The sequence below is a fragment of the Lutra lutra genome, chromosome 13 (assembly GCF_902655055.1).
Source record: "Lutra lutra chromosome 13, mLutLut1.2, whole genome shotgun sequence".
In the NCBI taxonomy this organism is placed as follows: Eukaryota; Metazoa; Chordata; class Mammalia; order Carnivora; family Mustelidae; genus Lutra; species Lutra lutra.
Window position 1 is genome coordinate 68,865,191 of NC_062290.1, and position 17,016 is coordinate 68,882,206.

General features: G+C 34.8%; 1 protein-coding gene across 5 annotated transcripts in view; it reads left to right on the forward strand.

Moving 5' to 3' along the window:
* The window catches only part of FSD1L (fibronectin type III and SPRY domain containing 1 like), a 69,166-nt gene that overhangs the window by 27,870 nt on the left and 24,280 nt on the right, over window positions 1–17,016 (forward strand). For 4 of the 5 annotated variants that reach the window (XM_047700231.1, XM_047700232.1, XM_047700233.1 and 1 more), the window contains exons 5-6: window positions 7,845–7,867; window positions 13,105–13,226. In XM_047700231.1, coding sequence (XP_047556187.1) covers window positions 7,845–7,867; window positions 13,105–13,226 — 145 coding nt within the window. The remainder of the gene's footprint in view (window positions 1–7,844; window positions 7,868–13,104; window positions 13,227–17,016) is intronic. The other variant, XM_047700236.1, reaches the window with a different exon arrangement.

Genomic DNA, 17,016 nt, shown 5'->3' on the forward strand with positions numbered 1-17,016 from the left:
CTTGTGTATTTTATTTGAGTCATACCTTTGTTATAAATATTTCATGACTAAGGAAAGAAGATTAATACTGCTATTAACATTCTTAAAAATCTAGTTTTGTATTCCTTTCTTTCTTTGAGCTGATTGGGAAAACATCACTTGATGCATATGAGCACTGTAACCTAGTGATATTTGCTATTAAATTTATTAAATGTCCCACTGTTTGGTGTAATTTTTTGAATGTTTTATCAAAATATGAAAATGTAGGTTCTTATTTGGAGGGTATGTTTGGTATGAAGTATAAACAGTAGAATAATAAGACTGCTTATGTTTTAAGCTAGAACCTAGTGTTTAAGAGATTCTGAATTCTAGATTCTAATTTTTATTTTAACTAGGGTCATTTTTAAATGATTACCACATTATCAAATCAAATCTCTTTTTGATGTAGAATATATTTAAAAATGGTGTGAGAAAAGTGGCAACTTGAGCTATATAATTAGGAAAATACATACTGTAGTAATCTTAGCAAGTAAATATTTGAGTTTGATACTACTTTCTTGGTCTTTGTGGACTATGTAGTGAACTTTTTTAGTGTTAGAAAGATGGCTTCATAATCCTTTTGTGTCTACCTAGTACTTTAATTTCATGATTTTTCTATGAACTTGAAGGTAGAAAAATCTTCCTTGAGAAGATAACCTTTGGTGGCTTACATGCCTGCATTCTGAAAATGAATTTTAAAAATGATTTCCTTTTAATGAAATGAATCAAAACAAAAGTTCTTTTGCTATAAATCTGCAAACGAATTAATCCTTGAATTTAGAGGTGGATTTTAAGTAGGTTCATCTTTGCATTTGGTAGGACTTGCTATATAAAGGAATTATGAAGAAAATATATCATACTTTAAATACTTTAGAATATAGATACGTCACCTATTCAGAGGACATTATGGGATAACCTCAGATATCTGGAACATAGCCAAAAAAATACAGAAAGAAAAAAAATATCTGTATCAAAATGAGTGTCATAAAATTCATGGGCAGTTCCTCAGAATCTAGACTATTATATAGAGAGTGCTACTAAAGTTTTAGTTTTATCTTCAGTGTCCTTGTTCAGCATCCCCTTCAAGTAGAGTGGGCCAGCTGCTAATGACAGGCATAATCATAGCAGCAAGAATTAACAGCTGAGAGCCTGAAAGTGAGGAAGAAGAAGATAGGAAAACCATAAAACCTGGACACACGTATTTGAAAACGGCTTGAACCCATTTGCATTTAAGTAGGGATTGATGCTCTGAAAAACTGATCAAGTTTGTTTCTCCCAAGTTTCCCTTTCCACTCTTTTCAGAGTCCTCTCCCCTTCCTCTCAAAGGCTGCTGTTTTCTCTTTCCTTTGTCCTTTCCAACTTTGTTAAAACTTTTTCCCAGCTGGTTGTAAATTGGAAAGGTTCTGATAAATTACATTGTGGTTTAAACATTTTCTTGATGTTTTGTGTTGCTTATTTTATATTTTTTGTTTTCTAACCTTTTGAAGTACTTCTTAATAGCTTAAGCCACTTGGAAATGTGGTGAAATAAATTATTTGTCCAAGTTTCCCACCTAGAAATTGGAGTTTATTGTTTAAGAGAAATGCTTAACTGGGAGTTGTTTGCAATTATTTTCTTAGTATATCTAAATTGTATCCAAAGAATGGTTTGATTTCCAAGTAAAAAAACCAGGTTCCCCTTTGCCAGGTGCATGAACTATAGACCTGCCTGAAAGACCTAATAGCTGACAGAATAGGGAAGATGACTTTGAAGATTAATTATTGGAATTTGAAGAATAATCATCTAGTATATTGTTAGATTTTTGGAAAAAGAAATTCTTTTAAGGTGTACTATTTATGAATATCCCATATTAAAGTGATAAAATCAGATTATTATTAATAGTTCATGGGCACAAGAAAGTCATAGGCTAAAATCCAGTCCATGAGTCTTTTTAGACTTCATTATCTTCAAAAACAGTTCTTTAAATACTCATACTTGAATGATCACATTGCAGTACCTCAGCATGAGAATTGAATATGAAGCTATGCTGTTTACCAGCATTAGACAATCTGAAAATGAATGAGTAAAAATGGCACAAGTGGGAAAGGATTTTGGAATGTGCTTTCACTGATTTTTTAAAATTTAGTATTACAAATTGGTTTTATTATCACTATTTTTTTTAATTATTAGAAGTTTGGTTGATAGTAAATATATGAAGAAGGATCACCAGCAAATGCAATTTGGATCATTTGCTTTATTTCTGGATGGACAAGTAGCCAAACCTGGCTTCTCTGCTAATAGCTGGCCTATAGAGCATTGCTTGGGTCCTTTGACAGAATATTTCCATTCTCCCACCCCTGAATTTAGAACTTGAATTCTACTTGTAAAAAGAGCTGAGTCTGTGGAGCAGTTTCCAAGTCACTAAGCATCCACTTCCTCACTATCCTGCCATACATAACCCATTGTCAGATTAGAAGGGAGTGAATGGTTATCTGTACATTGGAGCCTTTGGTAGAATAAAAAATACAGAGTAGGGTAAAAGGGGGAATGGTGTCTTCTACACTTGATCACAGATAAAAAGGAGAATGGAATTTCAGTATTTTTCCACTTCAGACTCCCAGTAACTCGCCATTGGCATATTGTCCAGTCAGTGTCAGCCCCTGACCACAGGGAGGAGCAGATGAGAGGGGTAGAAGAAGCTCACTATGTTTTCAAGGGAAGTACTGGCAGATGTGCTTTCTGTGGGTTGAAGTCAGGAATGCTGAGAGAGGAGAGGACCTTCACTGAAAGCATGCATGTTTCAGTTACTTTAAAAACAAATGTAAATATTTGTTAAGAATAGCCCAGACTAATTTTTCACTTTTATTTCATTTGTGGGTGTTTATGTCTTACAGAAATATAGTTTCCTATTATGAAAATGTGCTTAGTCATAGAACAGATGTATGCAGTGCCATATTCAAAGTTTATTTCAGGTTATTTACTGTAGCTTTATGAAGACTAAAATGATATTTTTGGAAAGTAGTTCTTTTTATAAACAGATAAATATACAGAATATATAAAATTTTTAACATATGGAATCAACTGCTTTGCAGTGTTTTTGTTTTGTTTTTTTAAAGCTGGTATTTTTGCCAAAAGGAGAGTAGCATTTAAAAAATTTTTTTTATTTTTTATTATTTTTTAAGATTTTATTTATTTATTTGACAGAGAGAGATCACAAGTAGGCAGGCAGGCAGAGAGAGAGGAGGAAGCAGGCTCCCTGCTGTGCAGAGAGCCCGATATGGGGCTCTATCCCAGGACCCTGGGATCATGACCTGAGCCGAAGGCAGAGACTTTAACCCACTGAGCCACCCAGGTGCCCCAGAGAGTAGCATTTTGAAACTCTCTTTTTTACTTTCTCTGACTGAGTCCCTTTCATTTCCCAAGTCATTCCTTAATATGGTATCTTGGGGATGAGGTAGGAGTCTCAATTATGTATTGTAAAAAATAATGGGAAAGTATCGTATGTTTGCCCCATAGTCATTTTCAGTTTGTCTCAAGGAAACATTATAAAAATTTCTGTCCCAAATCTAGTAGGAAAATCCGAAGTATAAAACAATATGAACATACAGACAAGACTTGGAAAGTTTCTCAGTGCTAGGTGGCATTCAGAGTGTTAGTAGGAACGTTATTGGGCTTAACTACAAGTCAAAATAAAGATGAATCCTGTCAGGCAAATGCCAATTTTGAAATCTAGTTTTTGCTTGATTTATCATTTTGACAATGTGAGTATATTTTTCTCTGTTGTTATTCAGAAACCTTTATAGTTGGCCCTTAAACAACATGGAGATTATGAGCACTGACCCCCACGTAGTTTAAAATCCATGTATGACTTTTGACACACCCAAAACATAACTACTCATAGCCTACTGTTGATGAGAAGACTTGCTTATAACATAGCCGGTTAACACATATTTTGTGTTATATGTATTATATGCTGCATTCCTACAGTAGAGCTAGAGAAAAGAAAATATTACTAAGAAAATCATAAGGAAAAGAAAATACATTTACAGCACTGTAATGTAAAAAATCCTGCATATAAGTGGACCCACGCAGTTCAAACCTGTGTTGTTCAAAGGTTAACTGTATTATTTTTGTTGCTTTTTATTAATGCTCTGACTTGAACTAACTTCCCCTTGTGGCCTTTTCATTTCAGCCTATATTTCAGAGAATTAGGTTGTTAAAATGCTTAGTTTATTTTGGATAAATTTTAAAAGTTGCTGTGTGCAAATAAGATGGCTTAGGATGGACTTTTAGAGTTTGAAGATACTTTAGTGCTCATCACTTTATAGGTGAGATAACTAAATCTTAAAAGAGTTAAGTGACTTGCTGATTAGTGTGATATGAAACTGAAATCTCTTAAGCCTTGGTCTTATTCTATTTTTTGCTGAGGGGTTTTAGAATTTTTGCTGATTGGGAAGAAATTTGGAAATCTCAAATTTTGTTCTTTTTTGGGTAAATGATTCATTGAGTACAATAAGCAAGATCTAAAATGTCTTTATTTTATTATTATTCCTCTTTTAACTATTTAGAAAATACTGTTCAGTTAGCTGCTCCACATTAGAGTTATCTTAGGGTACTTTGCATCTAACATTTTTCTATAAAAGAAAAATGATGTATCAAGAAGAAATATAGAAACAATAAGATCTTAACTTCTAGAGTGCTTGCTAAATTCATGGAAGAAAATAGTTTCTGTATCTACTTATAGAATATTAAAAGCAAGAAAAATTGGGAAAAGATCTGGTTTAACTTCTTTATACTTTATTGGTAATTATGAAGACCCATTTGTGATTACTCCTACTTGTACTCTTATTACGGGTCTTTTTAAGGAAGTTTGGTCTGAAGTGACAGATTCCTAAAACTGATAAAGGATAAGAATTGTAAGATTTATTTTGAAAACATTTATTGAGAGATGGAGGAATGAGAGAGAAAGAAGCCATCTCTGAGGGGAATAAAGAGAAATGAAGTGTTGGCAAATAAGATTTCAGTAGAAGACTGAAATAGAAATAGTGATCGAAATTGAAATAGAAAATAGTGCTGCTGAGCAAGGTTATACAGCTAAGCTTTTTGAAGGCTTTTAAATAATACTCAGTACCATTACCCAAAAATCTAAAGATTCAACTGAGGCCTGTTCATAACTCACTAAGTGGAATTATATAGGTGCAAATAAATACATTAGAGCAGTGGTAAATTCTGGAATCATTTGGTACTTGGTAAGCAGAGATGTTTAATTGACAAAATGCAATGCTCTTGAAATTGAAACTTAAAGGAATCAAGCAATACAGTAATGTGTATCTTTTGGATAGATTTCTACTTTGGGAGAAGAAATTCCAGAAAAAAATAAAACTCTTCTTCAGTTTAGGACATTTCTTAAAATTGGGCCCATTTAGAGAAGTATCTTCAAAATTTGAGACTTTCTACCCTTTTATCGTTGCACAGAATAACTTTTTCAACCCCTTCTGCATTTACACAGTGTATATACTGTTAAATTCGAATCTAAATGAAAGAGGAACCGCTGAGTCTTCAGTTTGATCACCTGGGTATGTTTATATATAAATGCACAAGACAACAGTTTTTCCAACATTATTTGGCTTTTCATCTGTTCCTTTTCTGGTTTGTCACAAGCAGCCTAGTACATTAAATGATAACAAGAAAGCTTTACATGCATGTGCGCATCTGCACACTTGTACACAGACACATTAAAAAATGGCACCTTCTAAGTTGTAATACTAGGCACAAAACTGAATCATTGTAGTCAGTTTAAAAGACAGTATTGGGGGTGCCTGGCTGGTTCAGTCAGTGGAGATGTGACTCTTAATCCCAGGGTCATGAGTTTGAGCCCACTTTGGGTGTAGAGATTACTTTTTAAAAATTGTTGTAAGGAAATTAAATATACCGCATGATGTTTTTGAAAGATGAAAGAAAATCTCTGTTAAAAAAAAGGTAATTATGGTCTCATATTGTTGGGTTCTTTGAGAGTGATTGGTAAGTAACAGTCTTCTAACCAAATTCTAAACCAGATGTGAAGTAAGAGAAAGCAGTAAAGCTGATAAGAGGCCAAATACCAATCAAATGATAACAGAGAATTTAGCTTATATCAATGGGCAAGCATTCTAATATGAATCCTAAAGTTAGTCAGACTTGCCTGCTCAGGTATGGTCAATACAAGGATACAGCTCTGTGTATGTGTGTGAGAACCTGTTTCTGTGAAACTTCCTACGTAGAGGGAAAGAACAGAGTATATATGTTTTCTGTAGACAAGCTGCCAGAAAGAGGGAAAATAGCTGATTAAGTCCTTTGACCTCACCGGGAGAAATGAAGGAATAGAGAGAGGCTAAAGGAGTAATGCTAGTGGCATTTCTCCATATGTAAAGAAACACCAAGAGCAGAGGACATTCATATTAAAATCTTTGGTGGTATTTCTAGCTGTAATGACAGTAATTTTAAAAAATGACTATTATTGACTTTCCTAACATTTCTTATTCCTAGTACCAAAGTAGTGTTATGACTTAAGCCACGTATTAATGGCACCAAATCAGGTTTGCTATAGAATGTGGAGCTTTGAAAGGATCTGTAGAAACAGTAAGGACTAAAATTTCTTAATAAAGGAAAGAGAATGATTAGTATATAGGTCTCACAATTGATTATGGTAATGTTGGAAATGTGTCATATGTTGATCTCCTAAATGTCAGTTCTGGTTTTCTGTGTAGAAAGGTACTCAGGATATTTTAGGATGGGTGTAAAAATGACCAATACCAAATAAGAACAATATTAGAATCGAAGAAGAGAGGCAACAGAAACATTACTATATCAAATTAATGTTCAGTTAAATTTAATAATTATTAATATTACCATGTACCAAGCTTTACGCTAGGCCTAGGATAGAGTGTAGAGCAAAACAGCCATGGTTTACATTGGATGTGTTGTTAATTATGGCAGTTAGTTTGGGGGGGGGAAACTTTTGTTGAAAATATTATATATAAATGTGAAGGGGACAACGGGTTTTGTGTGTATTTTTCATTGCTTTTCTGTATACTGTACAGCACCAAGTGATAGCTGTGCCCTTTCCTAAATTCGTGTTAGCATTCTGAAAAAGAAAAAAAAACAAACAAACCTCATGCCGAGTAGGTTTAAGTTAACTGCTTCTGTGAAGTCATCTCAGGGAAAGACCTTATTGCCAGAAGTATTTCTCTGGTTTCTCCTTGTCTGAATTTTTGTCATTATAACTTTACTTTTCGGGGTGAAGGATTGAAGAACTGCAGCCCAGTTTTATATGTTAGCAGGCAAGCTCTCAAAATGCAAAGCTCTCAAAATGCAAAGCCTTTGCCCAGGGAAGGCATGGAACAACCATGATGAAGTGGTGAAAGAGATAATTGAAGAAAAATTGGAGAGCAGATTTGAAATATATAAGAAAAGCATTAGATTGCATAGAAATGTGTGCCCCTTGAAGGAAATTGATTGTTCTAGTTGAGGAGTGTCAGACTGAATTGGAAGTGGAGGTGTATTTTGATAATCCTAAGGTAAGGAAAAACATGTATAGTCATCTGGAATTAGTTTGAAGTGTTAGTTTTCCTCCTTTTAAGATGATTTATATGGGGTCTGGATTTTTTTTTTTTTTTACACTATAGATCTAACATCACATTATGCAAGCTGGTGTGAACTGTACAAATTTCCTGTAATTCATGTTTTGGTGACTGTGAACTAATCTATTCCAGGGTTTATATCCTAACTTTTCTTGCATGTCACTGCCATTGAAACTTGCATGAAAAGCACTAACTGCCTTCTTTCTCTTCTCCCTGATTTGCTCGAAGGCTGCCAGACAGATCAAGGATAGGTATGGTATAAAACCTACATTTTTATATAAATATCAATATTGAAGTCAGAAATGAAATTCAAGAACAGTTTCTTATTAGACTTTTGTTGGTTGAAATAAAAATACCTAATGGCCATGTACCAAAAAAAAAAAAAAATCTCTTGCATATCTTCTGGAATAAACAATGTATCAGCAAGATTTTTTTAAAAAAACATAGTTGTAGACAATTACACACTTCCAAAAGAATTTCATTTCTGGTATAATATAGTTAGTTTTAGTACAGTTCCTAATTAGCTATGAATGGATGGAGACCCATCTTGGATAATTAAAAAATATATATTCCTGGAATGTGTTTTCTTTTTTTTTTGCTCGTAATTTATAAGTATGTCCTATTTTCTGAGGAATCAGCATTTTTAATAGTAAGAGCTGAAGCTCTCCTATTTCACTGCTCTCCTGTTTAACACCTTTGTATTCTCATTCCATCCTATTCCTGGTGCCATCTCTTTCTGTTTCTCATGCCACTACTATCTAATAATGTGGGAAGAGAAAATGATGAAAGACTATCTTAAAAGGTCTTTCTCATTGGTAGGGCCAGGATTAAGAAAGGTAATTTAGTACTTGCTATAATGAAGACACAAAGGGCTAAAAGAGATGCTGGCAGTTCTGGATTGAGTTACCACAGGTTTTGATCTTCCTGGCTAATCACTGAGCATCACTATAGTGAGATTATCATTTACGGTTTCTTTCTTTGAGGATTATGAGATTCTCTGAAAGCCAGCTCTTAAAAACACCACTCTGAATCCTAGATTAAATTATTTATTCTTCATCAGCTAATTCACAAAATTATTCATCATAGATTCTTTGAAAACCAATGTGTCTATTGTTAATTTTGGCTGAAGTCTTCAATTCTGTTTTTCTGATGGTCTGTTATTTGACTAGAGGCAAGATTCACATGGCACTCATAACACTCTTAGCACAAAAACTGATTTTTATATAGTTTTAGTATATTTTTTGTATCAGGGAATGGTTAAAGACAGGGTCAGTTTATCAATCCTGAATGTAGAAAGGTGATTATGAGAGTTTGAAGGTGAAAAGTATTGGCTGTGTATGGGGAGTGGATGCTAGGTAGGTCAGTTTATTGGATAAGATATAATTGGGTTGTTTCTGCTGAAATTTGCTACATGTAGTCCATCTTTCACTGTGGCTAGATTATTCTTCTTTTTAGCCACTTACTCCACTAGGTCTTGCTATAGTCTCTGATTTTCTGGATTGGAAGTCATTTCCTAATCAGGCTTTGGCCTATCCAAGGACTTTGCGAGGGGTGCCTGGGTGGCTCAGTGGCTTAAAGCCTCTGCCTTCAGCTCAGGTCATGATCTCAGGGTCTTGGGATCGAGCCCCACATCAGGCTCTCTGCTCTGCTGGGAGCCTGCTTCCTCTCTCTCTCTCTCTGCCTGCCTCTCTGCCTACTTGTGATCTCTGTCTGTCAAATAAATAAATAAAATTAAAAAAAAAAAAAAAAGAGGGACGCCTGGGTGGCTCAGTTGGTTGAGCAACTGCCTTCGGCTCAGGTCATGATCCCAGCGTCCTGGGATCGAGTCCCACATCGGGCTCCTTGCTCGTCAGGGAACCTGCTTCTCCCTCTGCCTCTGCCTGCCATTCTGTCTGCCTGTGCTCGCTCGCTCTCCCTCTCTCTCTCTGACAAATAAATAAATAAAATCTTAAAAAAAAAAAAAAAGAACTTTGTGAAAACCCTCACAAGATTTTCTCTTGTACTCTCCAAGGACTCTATATGGTTCTGTACTTCCAAGAATCCTGTCCTTTACCCATGACATCTTTCTGTATCCAGATTTGTCAGAATTTAATGATGAATTTTCATGGTTGAATGCAAGGCTTCAGTGAAATTTGACTTCTTTGCCTCTTCTAACTCCATTTCTTGGCTTGATTTCATCAGCTTCCAGGTGATCTCAGGAGTAAAGGTTCCTTTTCTCTGTCAGGGCAAACTCAAACTCCCCCCCTGCCCCACCTCCTGCAACTTACACATTATTCATTTCAGCCACCCATGAAATTTTCACTTACTGCTTGAGAACACTTCTAGGTCTTGGCTTAATTTTTTAAGCTTGATTTTTAACTTCATAATGTCCAGGTTTCTCTGATATAAATATTAGGTGCTCTCCCAGGAAGCAGGCTCATAGAATTCCATCATTGCCATTTATGATACAAAAATAATTTAAATATATAGTCTTAGTAAAATAATTTTTACTAAGGGAAGAAAGGATTATTACCTTATATTGAGGGCAGAAGAGGAATTTTAAGGAAGAGTATATGTAACATACCTGAGCAGGGAATCAAATATATAAAAATGAAAGAATCTGTGAGAATTGACTATTTATCATTTGTTGTGGTAGAAGTTATGCAGTAGGAACAGCGGGAGTAACAGGAAAAACTAAGTAGCTACAATGAAAAGATAATAGCAGATCCCTGTAACTTTACAAATCACTGGTATATACTTATGGATGCTTTTTAGTAATGTTGGAAGATGATTAGGTTTGTTGTGGACTTACAGTTCTTGAAAAAAGGGGTCATTAAAGGGTGAGTCAAGTTAATTAGATACTTTGAGGAAACTGAAAGTGTTCATCCATATGTTTTGCAGTTTTTTCTTTGTAAAAAAGAAACTAAGGGGAAAGGATCTTTGTATTCAGTTGTACTATAGGAAATAAACCAAGAAAGTCAAGGTGAATTAAAACATTCCTAACCATATGGATCCTGTAATGGTAGAGAATTATCTATGGATTTTAGGTAGATTTGGGCTTTCAGACACATATATCTAAATGTACTCAGTTTAAAAATAAAAAATTCAGGGGTGCCTGGGTGGCTCAGTGGGTCAATAAGTCTCTGCCTTCACTTCAGGTCATGTCACGATCTCAGGGTCCTGGGCTCGAGCCCCGCATCAGGCTCTCTGCTTGGCGGGGAGCCTACTTCCTGCTCTCTCTGCCTGCCTCTCTGTCTACTTGTGATCTGTCTCGCTCTATCAAATAAATAAATAAAATCTTAAAAATAAAAATAAATAAATAATCCAGTCTTTTAAAAGATTATATAGCATTGTTGTACATCTAAGTTGATTTTTGGAGACTGAAATTTTCATTGACTAGAAAATAAAGGTCATTATTTTTGTTTTTAAGGTTCTGATATACTTTTTTTTTTCTTTTTAAGATTTTATTTGAGAGAGAGCGCACGCAAGAGCACAAGCAGCGGGAGGGGCAGAGGGAGAAGCAGACTCCCCATTGAGCAGGGAGCCAGATGTGGGACTTTATCCTAGGACCCAGGATTGTGATCTGAGCTGAAGGCAGCTGTTTAACCAACTGAGCCACCCAGGTGTCCCTTGATAGATCTTTCTTTACTTTTTTTTTTTTTTTAAATTTTTAATGTTTTTATTTTTTTGATAGATCTTTCTGATGAACTTTTGGAGGACATTTTTTTTTCTTTGAGGCCACAGTGATTAAAATCAAGTTTTGTGATAAAAGTTTCAGATTTAAATTTTATGAAAAACTTTCAGATATTTTTTTCAACAGTTCTCGACAAACCTTTAAATAGGTTTAGAAGCATCCAAGTAGGTTCAAACCCATTCATTGATTCAGTGGTCATATACTAGAACCTCTCTGAACATAGCTCTTTCAGAAGTCCTACATCAAAAGATTCTTGGGACTTTAAAGAGCAAAGTAATTAAGACTTAGTCTTTGTTCCTAACTTCTTACTGATATAATCTGAAATTAAATTATTGAGAACCAACAGCTTAAAGTAATATGTGTGAAATATTCAGCATTATGCTTGGCTTTCAATGAGTTCACTTCCCCATGAGTTGTATTTCGCTATAGCCCACTCTTCTTTTTTTTTTCAAACTTTTTTTTTTTTTAAGGTTTTATTTATTTGACAGAGAGAGAGAGATCACAAGTAGGCAGAGAGAGAGAGAGGGAAGCAGACTCCCTGCTGAGCAGAGAGCCCGATGTGGGGCTCGATCCCAGGAACCTGAGATCATGACCTGAGCTGAAGGCAGAGGCTTTAACCCACTGAGCCACCCAGGCACCCCTAGCCCACTCTTCTTGATCAGTAGATAAGCTGTTTTTGACTCATTGTTATGAATAAACTGATTACTTTCCTGGTTTTAAAGTGAAATAAAATAACTGAATATAACAACAGCTTGACATTTTTTATCCCAAAATAACTGAATATAGCAACAAGTTTGATATCTTGGATACCACGTATCCTTGGGTAGATTTGGCAGATCTCAATGACTAGGCCTGGTAGTCCCCTTGTTCCTCAGCTCTATTTACTACTCCCAAATTGTGTGCTAGTGGGACAACATCCATGAATAGTACTTTTGTATCATTCTTTGACCAAAGATAATAAGGGAAGTTACTTTGTGATATTTGTGGAAATTTTACTGTAATATGAAAAATTCAAATTTGAGATAGATAAAATGACAAATTATTAGAATATGAGAATTTCTTTTAATCTCCAGTTTTCATTGACAGAACAGTTCCCCCATATTTTGGGTAAAATGAGGTCTGATATGGCTTCTTTCTTTTTTTTTTTTCCTTTTGTTGTTTGTTATACCACATTCATCTATTAAGTATTTGTTGAACTATTATTTCCATGTCATATGGTTTCCCAAGGCTGTTTTTCCTTGTATCCTTCTGATATATCAGGGTGACACCTAGTAGCATGGAATTTAAAATTGTGATTTCACTTCTCTCCTTTCTCATCCATACCCTATCTTTAGCAGCTACCAGGCTGTAAAATATTTGGTCAGGTTAATTTTACTCTTATTTGAGGATACACGGAGTAGCTGTGACTACTAAGGAGAATGTACATTCAGTTCATTATTTGGCATATGAAAAGGAGTGAGGTTGGCATCAGGAAGTCAGTGAGATTGAGTGTACAGAGCTTCAGATACCTGTTGGATCTGTTAACGATGATTTATTTGGGATATTTTTTCCTGTGATATTTTTGTGTGTAATTCTATAAAACTACCTGGAGGAAAGTTGCTTAAAGTCATACTCAATGTCTAAATTTAAAGACATCTTGCAGTTTTCTTAGTTAATTTTCAAAAGACTCTGAGAACAAATTTCTTTATAGCTTTGTTACCTTTGTTATAGTTTCTGAAATCACTAAAATGAAATAATTCCTATTTTTTTGTTTGTTAATTAAATATGGTATACTCCCCATTCTTTTATTTTAAAAGTAGTTTGTGTTTACCGTAGAGTGACAATGGCTTCAGCCTTCCGCCTTTCTTTGAAACCAAAGGTCAGTGACAACATGACTCATTTAATGGTGGATTTTTCTCAGGAAAGACAGATGCTGCGAACTTTGAAGTTTTTGCCAGGTAAGTATGTACACATAGTACATGTAAAGTGTTTTTTTGAAATGAACTTTGAAATGTAAATATTAAGAACTAAAGTGTGGGTTCTTTTCTTTATTCAGCTAAGGAATAATTAAATTTGCTAGTCTTTATTTTTAGAGAATTATTTTACTGGTAGTAAAAGTTCCATTTTGAGAATCCCATTCAAAGGATATCTTTTATTGTTAGTTTTAAGGCAGAGAGAAACAGTGTATCCTGATGGTTAACAGTGGGTTTTTGGGGCCGGACTTGGACTTGAATCCTGGCTACCATTTACTTGCTGTGAACCTTGAACAAATTATTTAACTTTGTTTCATTTTTTTCATCTTTAAAATGTAATGTTATTCTTCAAGGGTTTGTATAAGGATTAAATGAATTGAAACCTCTAAATCACTTGAAAATTGTACCTGGCACATACTTAACACTTAGTGCATATTAGCTGCTGTCATTAGTTACGGTTTTTGGCTCAGATAGACTTTTATTTCTAGTAATAATATGTTAATATTGGTTTATTACCGTATTAGTATGAGGATATTCCAGTAGCCAAAACTGTTTGAAATTGAGTTCCAAATTATTTTCCACATGTGTGAGAGAGCCAACTAAGTACCTTTTGTCCCTATTCTCTTTTTAGCTAACATGAAGTAATGGTGTTAGGTTGATCGCTAAAACAGTTTGGACACAGTGATTTGAGGGAATAGGTGCCTTTTTACTTATTTACAGGTGCTTTTTAGTTACAGATTCTAGTTAGAACTGGCTTTAATTTTTGGAGGTTAGCTGTTTTTGAACAGAGAATGTTGATCAAATAAAGCCATTCTCTGAATATTTGGTCAGGGACTTTAAAATACGATTGTAAAGACAGGTTGGTAGTCATGAGACTGTAATGGAACTAATAAGTGTAGTGTAAGTGAATTATTAGTAATTATTATGGGTCAGAAGTTCTAGAGGAGTTTATAGAAGGAAAAGATGAGAGAAGGAACCATAGGTGTAGACCAGGGGAGGAAGGTATACTTGTCAGTGGATATCTACCTGTAAATTGACCTTTCAGAATTACTATTCTATTGTAATTCACATTACTTATAAATTCAGAAGGAGAGTCAGGTGTGGTGGATTGTGAATGTACACGTATTATTATTTTGATTTAAAAAAAAACTACTAAGAAGCAATCTTCTCACCATTATTTTCTTTCTCTTGGGTTTTCTGTGATGGCTTAAGAGATCAAGGTCATGTTAACTATATAGTCAAGTAGATTGCATGGATAGTTAGGATTTCCTCTTTTGGCAAACTGTTAAGACAGCCTAAAGCAATGAGGTACAATAAAATCCTTCTGTGGGTGAGTTTTGTCTGAAGGGAAAACATATAGTAGGTTGTTAAAATTTATGAAAGATGAATTCATGTCACTAATTTTTTATTCTATCGCATAAGAATTTCCCATAAAATGGAGTCAGATTAACTTAGAAAAACAAATACTTTCATCCTTTAATAATCCATTCCATAAATACCACAAAAATAAACTCTATACTGTATTATGTATAGTAACATGAGTTACTTAGTCTGAAAAATGGAAGTGATGATGGATGATAATAACTATAGTCATCTTCTTCTACTCTAAGCTGTTTTTTATACATTGAAACTTAAGAATTTACATCCTTCTCTCTGAGCTTCTATAACCCACCTCCCAACTATTACCACTTTCTTGGATTTTTTTTTTTTTCCCATTTTTACCTTAGTCGCCACTATTAGCCATTTGTGCTCTCATGGGGACCATTATTCACAAGAAAGAAGTATCCACTTGCCAGTACATTCTTAAAGGAATGGCAGCTGAATTAAGATGTAGATAGTGGGGTGTTAGTTGGTCCTGCTTACAAAAAAATTTTTTTTTAAAGATTTTATTTATTTATTTGACAGAGATCACAAGTAGGCGGAGAAGCAGGCAGAAAGAGAGAGAGGAGAAAACAGGCTCCCTGCTGAGCAGAGAGCCCGATGTGGGGCTAGATCCCAGGACCCTGGGATCATGACCTGAGCCGAAGGCAGAGGCTTTAACCCACTGAGCCACCCAGGCGCCCCCTGTCCTACTTATAAATTAAATGATTCTTGCTGTCAGCCTCTTGAGACTTTAAGTACAGGTTTTGGGGTTTTTTTTTGTTTGTTTGTTTTTTTAAGTACAGGTTTTTGACTCAGCAAAATTATGAAATTGCTACATGCCATAGGTCTTTCCATTTCCTTACATGTAGGCATGGCAGAGTATATTAAATTCATAAATGCCCATGGTTTATTGTCTTGGCAGCGAACAGTAGTGTGTAGTGCTTATGTTTCAGGAATAGAGATTAGCATCTGTTATGTGTTACAGAGACAAGAACCCTACAAAACAGATGAAGGAATTAATAGTAATGACAAATGATAAATACTTACTTGGTTGTCTTTTGTCTTCCTAATAAGGTATATCAGATTCTAAATATTTATTGTACAGTTACACACACACAAAAGTTGAACTTGGGAGACTGAAGTTGTCCCATTTTTCTCCCTTCCTCCCTTTCTTACTAGTTAGGCTTGAAGATATAAAATTTACATCAAATTCTTTCCATCTTGGGTTTTTGTTTTTGTTTTTGTTTTTTAAGAGCCTGATGTCAGGCTATGGGGCTTGAACTCATGCCTCTGAGATCAAGACCGGGGCTGAGGTTAAGAGTCAGATGCTTAACTGAGTGAACCACCCAGGGGCCCTGAGGACTCATCTTGGTCTTGATTATTTTATCTCAGATGTAAAATACTTGGCTTACTTTGTTATTTGTTAAGTTCCACATTGCATTGTATTTTAACTTTTGCATATAATTCCTTTGTTGTCATAGTTTTTAAAAATTAATACTTTGTGGGGTGCCTGGATTCTTGATTTCAGTTCAAGTCATGATTTCAGGGTCCCGAGATTGAGCCTTGAGTTGGGTTCTCCACTGGGTATGGAGTCTGCTTGAGATTCTCTCTCTCCTTTTCTCTCTGCTCTTCCCCACTGCTTGTGCATGTGTACGCACACACAGACACATACACAGACACACACACACACTCTTTTTCTCGCTCCCTCTCAAATAAATCTTTAAAAAATAATACTTTGTTTTTTAGGACAGGTTTACGTTTATGGAAAATTGAGTAGATTATACAGAGACTTATCATGTATCCCCTCCTCCCCCAAATATAGTTTACCCTATCATTAACATCTTGCATTAGTGTGGTACCTTTGTTATAACTGATGATCCAATATTGATACATTAATTATTATTATTAACTATTAGTTCATAGTTTACATTAGGGTTCATTTTTTGTGTTATATGGTTCTTTGGGTTTTGACAAGTGTGTAATATCACATATCCACCATGACATTATCATACAGAATAGTTTCAATGATCTAAAATTCCCCTGTACTCTACCTGTACTTCCCTTATATCCTGTAGCCTTGCTATAATAGCGTGTTAGTTCCAGGAATTTTTTTTCTTGATTCTTTAGATTTTTTGCATTGACATTGATGCCATCAGTGAACAAATAAAGTTTTATTTCTTCCTTCCTGATCTGTATACTTTTTACTTCCTTTTCTCATCTTACCGCATTTAGCTAGGACTTCCATTACAGCGTTGAATAGGAGTAGTGAAAAGGGGCTTGTCTTAGAAGAAAAGTATCTAGTTTCTCAACATTAAGTATGATGTTAACTGTAGGTTTTTTGCAAATTTTCTTTATCAAGTAAAGTTCTCCTCTATTCTAGTTTGCAGTTTTTGTCATGAGAGGGTATTACTTT